Source organism: Lates calcarifer, linkage group LG3, assembly GCF_001640805.2.
Source record: "Lates calcarifer isolate ASB-BC8 linkage group LG3, TLL_Latcal_v3, whole genome shotgun sequence".
Lineage (NCBI taxonomy): Eukaryota > Metazoa > Chordata > Actinopteri > Centropomidae > Lates > Lates calcarifer.
This window is the reverse complement of record NC_066835.1, coordinates 17,962,421-17,982,077: the sequence shown is the minus strand read 5'-3', so window position 1 is coordinate 17,982,077 and position 19,657 is coordinate 17,962,421. Positions and strand designations below refer to the sequence as shown.

Genomic DNA, 19,657 nt, shown 5'->3' with positions numbered 1-19,657 from the left:
GTGTGTGTGCGCGCGCGCAGCTGTGACAGGCTGAGTTTTGTTCAGAATCACTACGTTTACATGCAGCTGCAGTTAAACTGACGTCTGAATCATAAGATTGTCTTAGTAGTATCGGACTCGGATCAGATTTCAGTAGAATCAGAGCCAACGTGGTTCCTGTTCCAGTTTGAAATAAAAAGAAAACTGTCCCGTCGACAGGTTGTGGCTGCATGTGGACGTAATAGACGTATGTCAGGTTATTTTCTGTGCTTTCACGTGCAGACTCGTCTTGTGTGTTTTTGTTGGCGATGTACGATGTCTTAAGTATCGGTGTGAGTGTTTACAGTCGTCAGGGATGTGATTTGTTTCTTTTCCCATCACCCTCTTCCTCCAGGAGTTCAAGTTTGTGGACATAAATTTCATTTCTCATGAAGAAATTTTCCACTTTTCTGTTCTTCTTGATGTTTTGTGTTCTCGGTCACATCCCTGACCGTCATTCCACGATCTCCTTTGTGACCAAGAAGCAGAGATTAGACAGAAATTCACAGCTAAACCAGTCCCACATACCCAGTGGACAAGACTGTGGATGTTTTTCTATTTATATAGATTCTTTTCAATTTTTTTTATATCATGTCATCTCAGACTTTTGCCTGGAATTGGCTCTTATAATGCTCAACCCCTTAAGGAAAAACTGTCCTTAACTGCAACTTCAATTTGATTTTTGTTGCTCCCAACATCTGTTTTACCACTTATGATAACATTTTACTCACCAGAGTAATTTTCAGATCTTGGGAAAAGCTAACGTTGATAATTAAAAAAAAAAAGTTTTTAGATCATAGCACTTGCTAAAGTTAGAGAAATGTTGTTATAACTGATAGAAGTGATGGTTGGAGCCTCGAAAACAAAACCAGAGTTGTAAAAAAACAAAATATAGTGTTGGGTTAAACTCAGACTTCGTGGTCACAAAGGAGGTTATGTTGAATGCAGTTATGAATGTTGAGTGAATTGATTTCGTCATCTGGTGTCGTCTTTGTATGTCTGTGTGTTTGCACTCTGACCTCTCGGGTCTGCAGTGCTGACTGGGGGGTGGGGGGAAACTCGTTTAAAAAGGGTAACTGTTAAAAAAAAACATAAAAAAAAAAACAAAAGGAAAAAAATAAAATCAGGAAAGGGTGAGGGTTTGGGTACAAAATGTCAGATTTTGGCATTGCTGCTTTGAGCTCTGCAAATTCTTAATTGGTGAAATTCAAAACACTTAGAAATGGTATTAATGGCTGAGTTGTCCCTAATATTTCTATCGTGCATAGCTAAATTGAATTGGATGTTGCACTAATGTAGACTCACCCACGCCACAAGGCAGCGATTTCAGCCAAATTGTGAACTCAACATTTGTTATATAAGCTGAGGATAAAGTTACAGCAGTATTTCCCCTGCAACATGGATAGAAGACGGTGATGTTATAGCTCGAAATTGGCTCTCAAATAGTTTTGACTGTCGCTAAGGATGGTATTACAACAGTATTTCCTATGTGACTCTGAATTGGTTTGCAAAAAAATGTTGGTTTAATTGATTTGTCATGCTTAAGAATTCAGCCTTCTTTAAAAAAAACAATAGAAAACTCTCATGTAGTCAGTTTTATGAGTTGTCTTGTTTGTAGTTATTGGTACCTTGGTGGCCCTTTGGGGAGTGGCATCATTTTGGATCTGAAGTAAAATAGACTCCATGTTTCCAGAATTGGTAACTTATTTTCCTCCATCAGTGTCCCATAATTCTCTCTATTGTGCCATTAGATTAAAAACTCTGTAATGGTTTTGATTGGGTGGTACTGCAAAAAATGTTTTCCCTTTTGTTCCCTGTTTCATCATAAAAATGCATCAAAGTGGCACAAGGTATTCCAGCAACTTGTGTTAATCACTCTGTCCTCCACTGTTGTAGCATGGGAATACATGCAGGGACTATAAAATTCAATAAATTGAACCAAAATCAACAGTGTCTGTCGGCTCTTTATTTCTCTGTCAGTGTTTGGTTGTACGCTTATTTCCACCATTAGAGTACAAAGGCACTGAACTCTCTATTGTTTTGTTTTTACTTGGTTAATCCTCCCATCTGTTTATCCACATTATGACATGCTTATTGGTTAATTAATGATACTGTTTGTGATGACAGTGACAAAAAATGTCAACAAAATCATGCACTTGGTAAATATGACATCCTTAGTGGGTTTTATTGATATCTTTTGACTGTGACACAGGTATTAATTGTTGCAAAGGCGGTCAAAATCAAGTTTTAAGAACAATATTTTATTTTGAATCATGCCTAGATGGTGAATGTTCCTAAATAATGTACTGACAGAAGCACGGTCATGAGGCCAAATGGTATTCTAGTGATAAATACAGCAGTAAAGCATCTAACATCTGCTGTGTTTACTGTACTTGATGGACACTTGGACGTGACAGAGTACAGTATTTCTTACATAAAGGCAATTCATGGTGTTTTACATAATATAAAAGAAAAAGCAGCATAAACATCAAAATACAAATCAGAAGAGAAAACCTTGAAGGGATTAAAAGGTTAATAACAGAGACATATATACAAGAATACACCTGCAAAATCCAATACAAGCCCAACAAACTGACCCTCTGACTCCCATTTGACCTTGATGGTATTTCTTTGTAACGTTTCACTATACCCGCCCTTCAGGCTGCCACCCACTGACGTCTCAGATCTCCACCAATCGGTGAGCTCTGAATTTAACGTTCCGTCCCTTTACAGCTGACCTCACTTCAGTTAGCCAATAGTTTTTGAGCAGGAACGTTACGTCAGTTATATAAGACCACGCCTTCGCAGCCACAGGCACAGAAAATGATAGACAGGCTTTCTACCAATCATTTCTGACGGTCACGGCCCATCAGCCAATCAAAAGCTGTCTTAAGAAAACAGGCGGGCTTTAGCTGTCACTCGCGTCTTCTTCTTTGGTGCAACTGGATTCAACTTCCGGCTGCATCGTCCTCTGGAAACCACAACGTGAGTAGCAAACGTTAGCTCGGTGTTTTATAAAGCGTGAATTTTCACTTCAAACACTTGGATATGTTTGCTGCTTTTTCGGCAGCGGTTATCTGACAATCTAGCGTTTGTTTTCCGCCAGCAGCAGCAGGTGTTTGTTTCAAGGCTGTCAGCTGCTAGTTGAAAAAACAGACTGAACGGTAGCAAGGAGCTAGCTTAGCTAACGGTTTCATACCAGCTTTCATTCAAAACATCAAACGGATCTTATATACAAAGCAGTAAGAGGCCAGTATCTTCTTATTTACTGCTGCTGTGTAACGTTATTTTTGACTTCATGTCAGCCGGTTTTTCTTACCTGCTGCTGCTCTACCTTCATATGAATGAACACGGTGTGTGTAAGGTTAAAGGGACACTCCACCAATTTTACACATGAGCAGTTTACTCAATATGTATTCCTCACGTTGTGGCCAGTGACACAGTTTTTATAATGTCTTCTTTGGCTCCTATAGAAGCTTTCTACACTGTACAATGACTCTAACTTGATATAATATGGTATAACAGCCTCTCTTCATTTTAACACTTCCTTATCCCTTCATTTCTTCCCTGGCTTCACAGCATGGGCAGTGTTTTGGCTGCCAGTTCCCCCAACCCTCCACCACCAACCTCTGGCGGTGCTCCTGCCCCTGGGTTGACGGTGCCGCCGGGCTTTGGGATGCCTCCAGTCTCCCCAGTCATACCCCCAGCTGGGGCGGCCTCTGGACAGCAGCAGGAGGCAGAAAACCCTTTGCCTAACCCAGGAGCGTTCGATGAGTGTCATCGCAAATGCAAAGGTAAATGGAGATAATTGAGCACCAAAAAATAATTCAGATAAATACCTGTTACTACCTGAATGAATTAATCTTATCTGCATGTGTTTTTCTTCTCAGAGGTTTTCCCAATGCAGATGGAAGGCGTCAGGCTAGTTGTCAACAAAGGCCTTAGCAACCACTTCCAGGTCAGTCAAGTTTATTCTACATAAGAAATGTTAAACAGCGTGAAACAGAACCGTCTCTTTGAATAACTGCCTCTACATAGGTTCATAAAGTGAAACTACATCTTTATAGCTCAGGTTTTGCTGCAAGATTTTGGAAAACATCAGTTAAACTCTCCACTCTTTGAACTTCCTTAAGGTGAATCACACAGTGCTGCTGAGCACCATGGGCGATTCCAGCTACAGGTTTGGTGCTACGTATGTTGGATCAAAGCAGACAGGTCCAGCAGAGGTAAGCTGCAGTGAAGTCACTGTCATTCCTGTCTGTATGATGTTCTTATTTTGAACTGTGATACAAATGAGCTGCTCTTTTTGTTCAGTTCTTTCCAGTCATGGTGGGAGACATGGACAACACTGGCAGCCTTAACGCCCAGATCATCCACCAGATCACCAATAGAATACGATCTAAAGTGGCCTTCCAGGTAAATTTATTTTTGTTTTATATTTTAGGTCTCCTTTTTACATAACTTACATAATCACAGTGTAGTGATGCCAAAGATAAGTTTGAACAAATTTAGAAGCAGTGTCCTCATTTAAAAGCCAGTCCATCTGAGAACACTGGAAAGTGTGTTTTTTTACAATGCATCTTGGTCACAATTTAAATAGTCAAATTTTAAAAAATTTAGCATAATAGTTTTTGTTATGTGTTAATTTCAAATAAAAATTAGCAGCTGATCTCATTAGAGTTTTTAAAACATTGTAAAATATTGATAATAATATCAGTATCAGCCTTAATGATCCAGGATCATTCGTGCTGTAGTTTTCACTTTGTCTCTGTTACATCCTCAGACACAACAACAGAAGTTTGTGAACTGGCAAGGTGATGCTGAGTTCAGGGGAGAAGATTTTACTGCAACTGTTACACTCGGAAACCCAGATGTCCTCGTTGGCTCTGGTAGGTTATCGGTCATTAACGCAGCATAGACGATCCAGTCTGCAAAAAAGTTTGTATAAATATATTCTCATGGTTTTTTTGATCTAATTCAACTAAAACAAAGATTTATTCTGAGCCTGAACACCTCTTGTTGTCGCCCACCTGTCAGGTATTGTTGTAACACACTACCTCCAGTCCATAACGCCGGCTCTGGCTCTGGGAGGGGAGCTGGTTTACCACCGCCGGCCAGGAGAGGAGGGCACAGTGATGTCTTTAGTTGGCAGATACACAGGTGAGGCACAGGTTGTTGTGAGTATGTAGTTTAAATCTGGTAGAGCTGGAGATTTTACTTACACTGACCTCCCTCTACACAGGCAGCAACTACATCGCCACGTTGACACTCGGCTCAGCAGGAGCTCACGCTTCATACTACCACAAAGCTAATGATCAGGTAACCTCGCTTCCCCGTTTATCAGACTCTGCGACCTCCAATATTTATATGATTGCTGTAAATGCAACTTCCTGTCTTGTGCTTTGAGTCTTGCCCTGCTGCTGTGCCTCTTCCCAGTGTGTGATCTAACTGTCCTGCTCTTCCAACAGTTGCAGGTCGGTGTAGAGTTTGAGGCGAGCACCCGCATGCAAGACACAAGTGTGTCGTTCGGTTACCAGCTAGACGTGCCTAAAGCCAATTTACAGTTTAAAGGTAGGATGGGCATATTAGTCACACAAATTAGTCACATTTTTAGCAGCCAGATGTTTGATATAGATGAAAGACTACAGGAAAATCAAACCATGTGCCTGGAATGTATCCTAGTTATGTGTATTCATTCAGACAAGATAACTGTGGAAAAAACTAGTTTTTCCTTTGGTTTATATATTAAAGGAATGGTTCAATATTTTGAGAAATTCTTGTTAATTGTCTTGCTGAGAATTAGATCAGATGTATCTGTTCAGTAGATAGAAATAAACAGATATTAGCTTAGCATAATGACTAAACAGAGCTAAATATATATGATTTATTGTTTCTTTTCACTCTCCCAGGTTCTATAGACAGTAACTGGATAGTTGGTGCTACATTAGAAAAGAAGTTGCTCCCTCTGCCGCTCTCTCTCGTCCTTTGCGCCTTCCTCAACCACCACAAGAACAAGTTCCAGTGCGGTTTCGGTGTCACTATCGGTTAGACTGACTGAACCGTTAACGACCGGCAGACGGACTTCACAGGACGAACGGACTCACAACGGACAAACAGACTATGCCATGTGCTGTACACTACTGTGTGTCCCATCACCTCAAACTGTCTCCAACCTCTTTAGCAGATTCGGCCATTATCGTGTTATTGGTTTCCTAGATCATGTTTAATCAAATATGACGAGTAGAAACACTGAAAGGTAATAATGTAAATCTTAATGACTTTAATCCTTTAATCGCCTGATGATCAGAAGTGGAATTTGTTGACTGTGGACTCTTGACACAAACACACAAAACAATAGACTGTAGAAAGACGTAACACATTACGAGACATTAAGGAATTACAGAGCTCTTTGTTTTTGTCACTGAGTTCAGTGCCTGTCGCGTATTCTGTTTTGAATTTTATTCTTTTTTTACTGTAAAGTCTGTCTTGGCGTGCAGTGAATGAAATCATTGTCATTTGCTTGTTTAACGGTGATTTGTTGGTTACAGACGAGTTTACTGGCTGTCAGGAGGGAGTTTGCTGTACTGTATGTCACGTTCACAATCCATCACTTGTTTTGTTGCCTTTTTTATGTTCCATACATTTGGATCAGTATATATGACCTGTATATACCTCTTGGAAACTGATAAATACCATTTCTTACAAAAAAAGCTGCCTGTCTTTGTCTCAGTCTTTCAATCGATCTCACCTCTGCTGGACTGTGACTTCATGTGGATTTCATGAGGTGTGGTCTTTTATTTTTTTTAAAGTCTCTTTAAATTTTATAACCATAGATCCTCAGATACTGGTTCATAAAGCCTTAGAACAAGTTTCAGTTTACACCAAAGTGGAGGGAAACACGGAAGAAACATTAACTCTTTTCTTGCCATTAATGGAAACAGACACATGATGTACAGGTGTGCTTTTATCAGCAGTCAAAAATGAATTCAGTTGACTTTTTATGCAAGTACAGGAAGGAATCCTGGTCCAGCACTGCATTATGGGAAGAACTACAGACTGAATATGGATTTTTTTTTTTTCAGCTTTTCCAGTTCTGTCTGTGGTTTTGGTAACATTTTTAGTGGAGCTTTACATTGTGCAGTTGTCTGTGTGAAAAATCTCTAAATTGCATTCACTCGCCTGCCTAAAAAGTGACACAACTCTTTCAGGGTAATTACGACACTACAATACAGAACTTGATTGTCAGGTCTATAAAACTTACATTGGGTAAAGTTAAGATGAATCTTTGTTTCACAGAGGCTTGAAAAGCAGTGCAGGCTGTGAGGAAGACAGAGCAGTCCTGTTTACTGGATCTTCTTAGTGAGGGACTCCCACAGAACACCCAGCTGAGTCTGGAGCTGGTTCATACCCATTTCCAGCCCATCTATGGAATCAGGCAGGTTGTCAGTCAGCATGGAGATGGTCTCCATGACCATGTCTTCTATGGCTTTAGTGTGGGGGAACACCGCCATCTGCAATCCCCTCAGCTTCTCTCCCAGCTCTTCCACCTGCCTGAAGAGGTGATTCACCTGCCTGGCAAGGGGGTCCATCCACTCGCCTTTGGGGTCCAGGCATTGGTATGCATTATTCAGACAAGCCTCCAGCTGCTTGGCCTCTTGGGTAAACACCAGGTCCACTTCAGGAGGAATCTTAGCGCGCAGAGCAGCGATGTGCTGATTCAATGTGTCGGCGCTCTGAGAGATCCTGGCGCTGTGAGACACAGAATAAAAGAGTTATAAAGTGAAACATTTAGAATGTTTCTAATTTCATTAGGCGTCTTTATCAAGTTGAGACTCTTACGTCACTTTCTCTCCCAGCTCAGACTGTTTGAACTGCATCAGGGAGTCGTCAGCAAAGCGAACCATTTTACCAAAACTTTCCAAAAAACCATCTTTCACCACCTCCAGGTTGCTCTTGGGCGGCTCCTGCCCCTCGATGTTGGCATTGCAAACTGTGGATAAAACAGCAGATGTGGTGCAGAGGTTATAACGGAGCAGAGACATTTACTGTGATTTACATGAATCCAGCTTTTAGCTCAAAGAGAAACTTCACTCACCAGAGAAAACTGCAAGTGCAAGAACCACAAGTACCTTCATGATTGAACTGGACTCTGCTGGATAAAGAAAATGCACAGTTTGAAAATGCATTAAGGAATAAACTGAGAATGAATTAAGTTACAGATTTATTACATTTATTAATAGTAAAATGTTTTACCTTGTAGAGGCGGCTTGTCTCCTTGTCGCTCTAATAGTGTTGTGCAGACGAATGTTCAGCAGTTTTTTATAGACATATTAAAGGGTAAAGTCCCTCTCTAATTGCCATACTGGACAGATTCTTGTCACTGCTGTTGCTCCACATCATGTTGAAAGTGTAGTGTTTTAGCACATCTAAATTGGTTGCAAAATTATTGTTATTAATGTATTTAATATCTCGTGTCTGTTTATTTTATTAAATTTCCATCTTTACAGACAGTAATGTTATTGATCTGTGTGGAGGGTGCAGTAGTTCATTGGAAGGTTTCCCATCTTATAAACGTCGTATGAATGCACCCTTCACCATGACTGCTGACGCACGCGTCATTAATGGAAACAGACAGATGACGAACAGGTGTGTCCCTAATTAACCAAATGACCAGGTGTGAGGGATAGTGAGTGGCTGAGATCTCAACCCAACTGGACATCAACAGGAGATTTTAGAGCAGAGCTCTGCTGCAACATCATCAACACACCAAATAAAGGGATGTCTTTTATGGTTAATGGAGTTTCACAGATGTTTGATCTTCTACAAAGTGACTGTGAGCTGAGTCATTAGATTTAACACCTGAAATACCTCTAGATAGGATTCACTCCTCTGTGAAAACGTGACACGACAACAACACTAAAAGGCAGAGCTTGATTGTCAAGTTAAGTTTTATTTGATAAAATATACATTGGGTAAAGTTAGAATAAATATTTGTTGAGTGGAGGCATTTAAAGCAGTGCAGGCTTTGAAGTAGACAGAGCAGTCTCATTTACTGGGTCTTCTTAGTGAAGGACTCCCACAGAACAGCCAGCTGAGCCTGCAGGTCCTGAGCGCTGGCGTCCAGCTTGGCCTTCAGCTCCTCTCCCAGCGGAGCCAGATTCTGCTGGATCTCCTGGGTTTTCTGGGTCAGCTGGGTCTCAAAGCTCTGGGCCAGGGGGATCATGCTGCTCTGAAACTCCTCCAGACTCTGCTCCATCTTCTGCTTCATCTCCTCGGTGTAGGGAACCATCTGGGCCTGCAGCTGGTTCACGCTCTTATCCAGCTGCGCCTTCAGCTCCTGGCTCTTCTGCAGCAGGACGGCCTTCAGGGTCTCTGGGTCCATGGCCTCAGCGTAGGGGGTCGCCTCCTTTCCTCAGCTCTTCCACCTGCCTCTGGAGGTGAGCCACTAGCTCCTCGGCGTAGGGCTGCAGGCTGGTGCTCACAGTGGTCACATCTTTCTCCAAACGAGCCTTCAGCCGCTCGGCCTCCTGGGTAAACTGAGTCATGAAGTCCTGGGTCAGAGGAGCCACCTGAGTACGCAGAGCAACGACGTACTGATTCACTGTGTCAGCGCTCTGAGAGATCCTGGCACTGTAAGACACAGGAAAAAGACAGTTATAGTGAAACATACAGTAGATTTCTATTGTCATAAGGCGTGTTTATCAAGTTGAGACTCTTACTTCACTTCCTGTCCCAGCTCAGACTGTCTGATCTGCTTCAGGGAGTCCTCAGCAGTGAGCGTCGCTTTAGCAACATAGTCCCAAAAAGCATCTTTCACCACCTCCAGGTTGCTCTTGGGCGGCTCCTGCCACAGGATGTTGGCATTGCAAACTGGATAAAACAGCAGATGTAGCACAGAGGTTAGAGCAGCAACATTTACATTGGTTTACATGGATCCAGCTTTTAACTCAAAGAGAAAATTCACTCACCAGAGAAAACAGCAAGTGCAAGAACCACAAGTACCTTCATGATTGAACTGGACTCTGCTGGATAAAGAAAATGTACAGTTTAAAAAGTACAGAATAAATCAGAATTAATTTGTCATGAATTTATGAGAGTGTTTAATGATAAAATTTATTTAATGATAAAATGTTTTACCTTGTAGAGGCAGCTTGTCTCTTCGTTTCTCTTGGTCTGATGACTTGTGTTGTGCAGACTGCCATTCAGAATTTTTATAGTCATGTTGAAGGGTAAAGTCCTTGTCTAGTTTCCCCGCTGGACAGATTCTTGTCACTGCTGTCACTCCACGTCACATTGTTCTAGTCATCACTTACTCATCTTTTAGTACATCTGATGTGGTTGAACAATGGTTTAAAGTAGTACTATATTAATTTACATTTTTAGAAACTGTAGGAAAACTTCTGCAATTTACTGTTACTTAAGAGTGATGTGCTGTTATTAATATTTTTATTTCATACATTTTCTTCCTGGTGCCTACATTACCCACAATGCAGCTAACCCCCAAAAGTTTGATCAGGTGTGATATGCTACTAGCAGCTGTAGCCACAACAAGCCACAAGACTCAAGCAGAGATGGGGAGAGGGCGACAGAGGTCTGCTAAACTAATTTCTTTCTAACTTTGCAACAACTGATTTTTTTTTTCCAAATTTGTAGTCCTCAAACCCAACTGACGCTGACTCAAGTGACATCACTCGGAGGCAATTTATTTGACTTCATGCTGCTCCCTCTGGAGCCGAAATAAAAGGACTTTAAACATTTTATTTTCACATATACAGTAGTACTCCGCAAGATCTGTAAATTGACTTTAACGTGTAAAATCAGTAAAGTACACCTTTAAAATATGCTACGTGTACGTTTTTGCAACATAGTCAACGTTAGCACATAGCTAGCGTTAGCAATAATGGCTAGAAGAAACGTCGCTCAGTTCAAGATCAAACTTAATTCCTTCACTCGCCAAGAGCTGTCCTCGGAAGTGGAGAACAACGCCAGTATCATCTGTTGCTTTCTTTCTATTTCTATCGCTTCTTTTCTTCTATTGGAATTAGCATGCTAACAAGCTAGCGCATCGATAGCTAACAGTCTTGGTAAGTGAGCGGCTGCTAATGCTAACGTTAGCTATATGCATAAGCACTGGCTAATTATCAAATCACCTGACCGCAGAACAGCGACATTTTTCAGTTATTTGAATGTATTTTACTGATGTAAAAGTAGAGAAAAAATCACAGCATCTTCTTTGGCTTTGATGCCAATAAGATTTTTAAGCCAGGAAAAACAAATTATGTATCTTTTACCCTCACATCGCACCAGAGGGAGACTCTAGTTGCCCAACTGCCCCCTGGTCACCTCCTATCTGACCACAGGGCTGAAACTACCCCTCACATAGAGCCCCTTTGTTCATTGTTCAACAGTTAATGTACAAAACTATAATATTTATAATATTGTTACAGTAGATTCAGGTTATATTTAGATATTTCTTTCTTTATTTTGCTTTTTTAAAATTATAAAAGTCAGGGTTTTTACCTTCTTCAGTCCTAATGGTTAGTAAACACAAGTTATGAGGAAAATATTTCTAATTTTCTGTTTTAACCTTCCTCCACGTCCCCTTTTTCATTTACTATATACTATAGTCTCTTTGAGCATCATGTGAAAACAGCAGGATTTTCTTATCAGTAATTTCTCCTGAGAGGAAGACTTTAGCTCCTCTGTCTTATCAGTTTGTCATAGGGAAACTGCTGTTTAAAGATATAAAGCATTCTTCAGCGAAGATAATCTGCAGGTCAGATTGAACGACTGGGTCAAAGTCCTGCTCACATCTCACTGACCTACAAAACCTCTGACAACAATGGTTTGTCTGACATTTTTTACTATGAGTGGTTTCTGTGTCACTACTCATCACTGTTTTCACATTACATGAGTAACCCAGATTCAAGTCTTCTCAGTGGTTTGTGCTAATTTGAACTAAATAATAATATGCTTTATTTATTTAGTAAATTACATCCATCCTGTGTTTATTTTTAGTCCTTCACATATAAACTAAAAATAAAATAAAAAGACATTATTAACGTAACTTGAGGAAAATAAAACCCACTTTATAATAATTATAAAATTGGTCATAATAAAGATGAAAATAACGAAACAACATCAAGACGTACCGTAAAAATATGAGATGAGTGAATGAGAGTGCAATAAAAGATCTGAGCTGAAATTCAAATAAAAATAAAAACATAAAGCAAGATAGACACATGCATATAGCATAAACATCTGTATCTAATTGTATATGGACTTGTTGACTCATCAACAACTGATCCCACAACAAAACCAGAATAAAATCAAAACCTTCTTAAAACAGCATTTGTGAGTTAAAGTCTTGCTCTGAAAGGTAAATGACATGTACGTGAGGTTTCATCAGACGTCAGAGGCCCTGACACACCGTTGTTCCCACTGCTGTGATGTGGAAGCAGCGGTGACAGCACAGCACTCAGCGCTGGACTTTACTCCTCTGTTTTGTCCGTATGGCTCAGCTGCCTATATATACTCCACACTGACCTGTGCAGGACACAGACACAGCTGCAGAGTCAGTCATGAAGTTCCTCGTGGTGCTCGTCCTCGCTGTTTTCACCAGGTGAGTTTTGAATTTGTATTTTCAACATGTGCGTTGTTTAAAATGGAGTAAACTCAATTGCAACGTGTGATGATAAATGGCTTTTCCCCCCATTTTCTTTCACCAGGTTGCAATGCCAACATCGTGTGGCAGAGCCAGCCCAGTCGCCAGGTCGACATGGTGAAAGATGCTTTCTGGGATTACGTTGCCATGGCAACCGCGACCGCCGAGGACTCCCTGAAGCAGATCAGACAGTCCGAGCTGGGAAAGGAAGTGAAGTAAGAGCCTCAAAATGATGACGATGATTTTTTTGTTTGTTTGTTTTTTGTTTAAAAAGCCTTGAAACTGAGCTTTAGATGGTCTCTCAAGACAATTGAAGAAGCTTTACTAGATATTTTCTTGTCATAATGCATCAAGGAACAATCAGGAAATATCAAATGTTAGATTTATTTTTGATTTTTTTGTGTTCAAGTTTCAGAATACATAAAGAAGAAGGAGTTTTGTGGCTTATTCAATGTCTGTGTTTCTGTTTGTGTCCCTGCAGCACCCTCATCTCTCAGAGCACCGACGCCGTCAACAAGTTCACCGATGTTCTGCGTACTCAGGTGGCTCCCATGACCCAGGACCTCATGTCTAAGTTCACCCAGGAGGCCAAGCAGCTGAAGACCCGTCTGGAGAAAGACCTGAAAGCTGTGAGCACCAACCTGCAGCCCTACGCCGAGGAGCTGGTGTCTGACCTCCAGAGGCAGGTGGAGGAGCTGAGGAAGGAGGCGACCCCCTACGCTGAGGCCATGGACCCAGAGACCCTGAAGGCCGTCCTGCTGCAGAAGAGCCAGGAGCTGAAGGCGCAGCTGGATAAGAGAGTGAACCAGCTGCAGGCCCAGATGGTTCCCTACACCGAGGAGATGAAGCAGAAGATGGAGCAGAGTCTGGAGGAGTTTCAGAGCAGCATGATCCCCCTGGCCCAGAGCTTTGAGACCCAGCTGACCCAGAAAACCCAGGAGATCCAGCGGAACCTGGCTCCATACGGAGAGGAGCTGAGGGCCAAGCTGGACGAAGACACCCAGAACCTGAAGAAGCAGCTGGAGGCTCTGTGGAGGTCCTTCTCTAAGCTGACCCAGTAAACGGACTAACACCTAACCTAGGTTCTGAGTCATTCCCTCCTGCCTTCCAGTGATTTCTGCTGAATCATGGAGGTGTTTATGGGACAGATGCAATACCTCATTTTCTATGTTTTTATGCTCAAACCTTCTGAAAAATGTCAGTATTTTGTCTTTTGTGTGACTGTTTACAACTGTAATGTGTTGTCTGTAAAACAACAATAAATAAGTTCAATGAATTTTATTTTGTCATGGACCTTTCTTGATATTTGAAATGGAAAACACAGAAAAATGCATTTTAGGGCTGTAAATTCATGGATGTAACTTTTGCTGTCCCACATTTCTTAGCACTGAAACTTATGTATCACAGAGGGATGATAAAGAGATTATATAACTTTTGAGAGAAGAAATAACACAGTCTCTCTTTTAATTAATCAATTATTTAGTCTGGTATGACCAGTAGCTTATGGTAACACTAACAAACTTTAAATAGATTGTGGTTTATCACAGACACTAATGAGTCACCTACTTGTGCAGCTGATAAAAAACTTTTTAGTATTCACCAGTATCTTGTCATTGCCTCCCACAGTGACTGATGTTCAGCAGAAGTTACTCTAACTTTCCTAACAGCTGCTGAAAGGCTTCAAATTGACATTAGTTCTGCAAAATAATCAAGTCAGCAAAAGTGTAAAGGCACAGCAGCAACAAGAAAAGAAAATGCAAGAATAAAGAGTGCATCAGGCGACAAATAACAGGAGGAATATGTCACCAAAACTGGGAAAACAACAACAATAATCAATAATCAAGGAGGAGCTCAGCAGTCGCCATTTTGACAGTGATGATGACGTCATTGCTGCTGTGGACAGTGCTGACTTCAAATTTTCAATCAGCCGAAACAGAAATAGTGCAAAAGTTATTAACTGCACGATCGCCTCAAAGGGTTGAACTGCACCTGCATGTTAGAAGAACAGCTCAACTCATCTCCTTCTACCACAAACTCATCAATCACCATCAATCGTACTTTGTCACTAAAAAGTTCAGAAACAAACAAACATCATACAAGCAAATAAAAGCATCAAACACATCCTAAATATTCAAACTGCCAAGCCTGAGACTAAAAACACACTAAATGACTCTTCAAAGTAAAGCTACTTTCGACCCCTTGCTTGTAATTTCCTCTTTTATCCAGATGATTTTCAGAGGCCTGAAGAGTTTAAATTATTCAGTTACCTATAGAAGAAAAACATTATATTTTGTCTGTTATATCCTATTAATCATCTCACAACTCCTGTGATCTGTCTTGCAAATGCTTTAAGGCCTCAAGATTATAAAGAAGAAAATATTAAATGGTGTTCATATAAATGCACTGAAAGCACTAAATTACCCATGAATCTGCTGATGTTATTAATGCCGCTCGTCTGTTTATTTCAACATCTTCACAGACAATAAAGTTATTAATTCGTTAATCTGATCTGTGTGGGGGCTGCTGTAGTTTTTTGGAGAGTTTCCCATCTTATAAAAGTTGTATAAATGCAGGCAGCAGCTGTTAAAGCAGACTGTGACCCAGATCAACTGGACAGTGATTTGTACGTGAAGAGTGACTTTTGGCCTCTCGGTCTATCAGCAGCATTGTGTTTGTGACGGACGAGGACAGAGTGAAAACCAGAGTTGTTTCTGATTATCTGATGGTGCAGTCACTGTTTTTATTTAAGGAACTGCACTTAACTGTTAGTACTTAAACTGTTCCTCTTGTATTCCAGAGCTTTTAACCCAATACAGACTGAAAGAGCTGAGGTCAGATATTTTGGCTGCTCTTAATTTCTGACCCAAGCTTGCATGTGTACTTTCAGTGTGCAACGTGGAGCCAAAATAACACACACAGCAATAAAAGCTGACAACAACACAGTTCATGCTGGGAACTTCGGACACAGGTCAGTACTCCTCTTGACATTTATTGGACCTCATCAGTGCCCGCTGAACCGTATAAATAGAGTGACGAGCTCAGTCAGTGTCACAGACGTCACAGATCAGAATCACTGAAGGTAAGATACAGACAACTGCTATAAAGCTAAAACAGCTGGTTGCTCTTGTAGTCGCTGAATAGTTTGTTTTAATTGTCAGATATTTGAAGCTTAAGTTTGATTTGATTTTAATTGAATTATGTTCAGTGAGTGAAATTTAGCCTTTTATACGTGTTGAGATAATTGTATGTTCTCTATCATTTAATTTTCCAGGTGTCCTTCTTTCTGGTCATCATGAGGGTCTTTGCGGTCATCCTTGCGCTGGCAGTTTTCTCAGGTAAGTTCAAAATCTTCACTTAAAAACTCTATTTATGAATAACACAGTTAGAAAAGAAGAAAAAGAAACAAAACCAGTCAGTAGAAAATGCAATTGTGAAGAAAATGTGTGTAACAGATGACAAGTTGCAGACTGCTGAAAAGTTAGAGCATGAAAGTAAGAGAAAGTGAGATTTTATTAAGTTGATAAAGTTATATAAGTTGTTTCTTTAGTGGTTTGTACAGATCTGCGTCAGTCTTGGGGCCTCCTCAGTGTTCATGTTGTTCAAATACAGGTCCCAGATTTGACTGGACTCATTGATCCAAAGAATGTGTTGTACCTGTAACCCCAGCATCCTCAGTGTTACGATGGTTTATGAGATGAAGTGTTTTTTTTTTTTTCCCTCCCAAACCAGCCTGCCATGCCAGAAGTGTTCCTCAGAACTCCTGGGAGGACGCCATCGATGATTTTAAGGATTATTTCACTGACCTGAGCTCGAAGGCTGATGACATGGTGAAGGACTTGAAGAGCTCCCAGATCAGCAGAGAACTAGAGTGAGTTCATTTACATCACGGTGATGAATTTAGGAATAGTTACCAAAGTAATAACTCAGTTTATATATCATATCTAAATCACTGTACATGCGTTTGACCTTCTGTGACCTCTGTACTGAAGTTTACTCCTCATTTTAAACTTCAAATATTGCACTTTGTGGACCTGTTAGTGGTGGAAAGTAACTGAGTAAATATACACAGGTACTCCTGCTTTACTCGAGTATCTACTTTTTTTGCTTCTGCAAACTTTGACTCCATTACATTTAGGAGGGAAACACTAGATTACAACTGTAGTTATTGTTTACTTTAATATTTTAAATACAACTTACTATGATATATATATTTCCCACTGGATAATCCAGCAGTATATGTATATATATTTAGTAGTAGTGGTCAAAATTAGCTTCATCATGACCCACTACAATACTTAAGTGCAGCTTACACTGTAATGCATCAGCAATGATAATGACTTAATGTAATATATATTAATTAATTGCTGAGAGGTCATTCTGATACATGTAGGTATGTTCACCTTTGACACTGCACTACTTAAAGTTAAATAAATGATCTGCAAACATCTTCCAGCTCTGCTACACACTCTAATTATGACAAGATAGTCTTTAACTGCATCTTGATGTCATCGTTAGACTGATTCAAGTGTGTTCATTCTGGACATTCTGGACTCAGCTGAGTGTGAGGAGTTCGATCAGTATGTGTCGGTGAGGTGAGACATGTGGAGAGCCGCTGACTGAGGCCAGTCTCAGGTCCCCTCTCCTGACAGTTCATGGTTCAGTCTCAGCTTCTGTTTGAGCTTTACACAACATTTCACTTAGAATTTGTTGACTTTTGCTTTGAGTTGGTTCAGTACAAACAGAGCTGCTGTAGATGGATCAACATCTCATTATTTCTGTTATAGTCCTGAATAAGGCCTTGACAACTTCACAAAACCCCTAAAATCATGTGTCTCCCCCACAAACAGCACCCTGATCCAGGACAGCATGTCTGAGCTGTCCATGTACAAGGACGACCTGCAGACCAAGCTGGCTCCCTACACCCAGGAGTCCGCAGAGCGTCTGGGCAGAGACCTGCAGCAGCTGGCCGACAAACTCCGCGAGCACATGGTCGAGGCCCGGGACCAGATGGACAAGTACACCCAGGAGCTGCAGACCATGATGGAGCAGAACGCCGAAGACGTCAGAGCCAGGGTCACCGCCTACACCCGCAAGCTGAAGAAACGCCTCAGCAAGGACACACAGGAGATCAAGAGGTGAGTGGAGCACGGAGGCGACACTGAGGGAGGCGGAGGCCGATGGGGAACTCTGTCCAGTAAGAGGCTCGGATGGTTTTACTAACAAAACTTATTGAGTTTTATTGGGAGAATTTTAAAGAAGAGCAGTTTGATTTTGCAGGTGCTTACTAACACATACTAATCTACTCTGTGTTTTAACTCTAATTGATTTTTTGATTGTCTTTAATACATGTACCCAGACAGCAGTATTGATTAACTGAATTTAAATTATTTTTCAAGTAAAACTGGCAGAACTTCCTCTGATTCCAACTTCTTAAATATTATGAAAAACTGCTCCTTTTTGGTTTATATCACTGCAAACTGAATATCTTAAGGTTTTGAGCTGTTGGTCAAAGGGAAAAAAGAAAATTGAAGATGTGTTTTGGTGCCTGAGAAATTAACATTGGCATTTTTTATATATATTTTATAAAACCTTAATTTGAAAAGTTACCAGTTATTATAGCTGTCAGATAAATGTTTTTTGTTTTTTTAAACATATATAGAAAAGTTAATTAGCTCCAACTCAACCAGCTACTATGCATCAATAATAATGCACCAATAATTTGATAACCATTATTAAATCATATTATATGACACGGAATGAGGCCACTTTGCATAACATGGACTTTGATTTATGGTATTTTTAATCAGATTATACTGATAATATTTATCTACTTTTGCTTAAGTTTGATTTTGAATGCAGAACTTGTGAATATACAAGTATACAATATATAATCGTACTTTTTGGGTGTTATTTATGATTATTATGTGTGTTATGTTTGTGAGTCACTCTCATGATAATTAAAAACCTTTTCTCAGGCATGTTTCTGACTACGTTGAGGAGCTTCAGTCTCGTACCACAGGCAACGTGGAGGAGATGAAGACGCGTTTCGAGCCTTACTTCTCTCAGGTGCGAGACAACGCACAGGCAAAGATCACCACCCTGAACGACCTGCTGAAGACACAGATGGACAACGTGAAGGACAAGATTCAGACCGCAACCCAGGACATCAAGAACAGCTTTGAGAAGACGGCTGACGACGTGCGATCCACCCTGGAGGAGAAGATGGAGGAGGTGCGCATCTGGTTTCAGCCTTTTGTCGCCATGATCAGGGACAACCTGTAAACCCAGAGATCAAAGTCTGGACTGAGTTAATCCACCTGCATCTGTATGAAAAACCACCTGTAAAGGAAATTTTTGTTTTATCACAAATGTCTACCACAGTCTAAATGTGTCTCTGTCATGTAATAAAAACCAGCTGCTAACACATGTGTAGACTCATCAGTGATGCAAACTGTGAACATTTACACCTTTGACTCAAAGTCTTCTTACCTAAAATCTGAGCTTTGTTTGGAGATATTAAATGATGAAATAATAAAATCCAGTAGATGTAGGATTTGAAAATTTCTCATGTTGAATCTGCTGACAATGAAACATAGACTGCACCAGTTTCATTTTTCTACAAATTAACATTTACTACAGTATTTTCAAAGTTGGTTATATGAGAGTGAATAAAGTATTTTTGTTAAGGCAAAATCCAACATGTTTCTGTTTTTTTACTTTGGGGTTAATGTGCCCAAAACAACACACACACTGCACCAGGATTCTTTTTCAACAAATCTCTTTCCTCAAAGAGCAGAGTAACATTAACAAAAGCTAAATGTATGTATCAATATGTGGAAAGGCTGTAAGTAGAAAATACTTAAAACTGACAACAAAATATACAAAACTGCTAATGTCAGTGTTCAGTTAAAACAGTTTTTTATTTGGAATTTCTCTCATAAACAAAAGGATGAAGTGTTTCGTTAAGAGTTGAGA

The 19,657-nt window shown here is 40.4% G+C and overlaps 4 protein-coding genes across 5 annotated transcripts; 3 read left to right on the top strand and 1 right to left on the bottom strand.

Moving 5' to 3' along the window:
- Positions 1-45: 45 nt before the first annotated feature.
- On the top strand, positions 46-19,108 carry apoea (apolipoprotein Ea). 2 transcript variants are annotated; one of them, XM_051068274.1, is made up of 5 exons: positions 46-53; positions 15,952-16,017; positions 16,412-16,550; positions 17,530-17,817; positions 18,658-19,108. In XM_051068274.1, the coding sequence occupies exons 2-5, from the start codon at positions 15,975-15,977 to the stop codon at positions 18,962-18,964; spliced, it is 777 nt and encodes a 258-aa protein (XP_050924231.1). In that variant the 5' UTR covers positions 46-53; positions 15,952-15,974; the 3' UTR covers positions 18,965-19,108. The 2 variants fall into 2 exon arrangements, with proteins under 2 accessions (XP_050924231.1, XP_050924230.1); XM_051068273.1 differs by lacking the exon at positions 46-53 and adding an exon at positions 15,663-15,759 and having other exon boundaries at positions 15,953-16,017.
- On the top strand, positions 2,868-6,739 carry tomm40l (translocase of outer mitochondrial membrane 40 homolog, like). The gene is made up of 10 exons (XM_018699800.2): positions 2,868-3,003; positions 3,598-3,812; positions 3,909-3,976; positions 4,152-4,244; positions 4,333-4,434; positions 4,802-4,907; positions 5,056-5,178; positions 5,261-5,337; positions 5,487-5,589; positions 5,928-6,739. Exons 2-10 carry the CDS (start codon positions 3,599-3,601, stop codon positions 6,065-6,067), a joined length of 1,026 nt encoding a protein of 341 aa, XP_018555316.1. The 5' UTR covers positions 2,868-3,003; position 3,598; the 3' UTR covers positions 6,068-6,739.
- Positions 8,949-10,360, bottom strand: LOC108899422 (apolipoprotein A-IV-like). Its single transcript, XM_018699847.2, is given in 5 exon segments — positions 8,949-9,421; positions 9,423-9,648; positions 9,738-9,888; positions 9,987-10,043; positions 10,156-10,360. Coding segments are annotated over 4 exon segments (771 nt in total). The 5' UTR covers positions 10,027-10,043; positions 10,156-10,360; the 3' UTR covers positions 8,949-9,067.
- LOC108899429 (apolipoprotein A-IV) lies at positions 10,450-13,958 on the top strand. Its single transcript, XM_018699861.2, has 4 exons — positions 10,450-10,609; positions 12,398-12,638; positions 12,746-12,897; positions 13,164-13,958. The coding sequence occupies exons 2-4, from the start codon at positions 12,600-12,602 to the stop codon at positions 13,741-13,743; spliced, it is 771 nt and encodes a 256-aa protein (XP_018555377.1). The 5' UTR covers positions 10,450-10,609; positions 12,398-12,599; the 3' UTR covers positions 13,744-13,958.
- Positions 19,109-19,657: the final 549 nt, after the last annotated feature.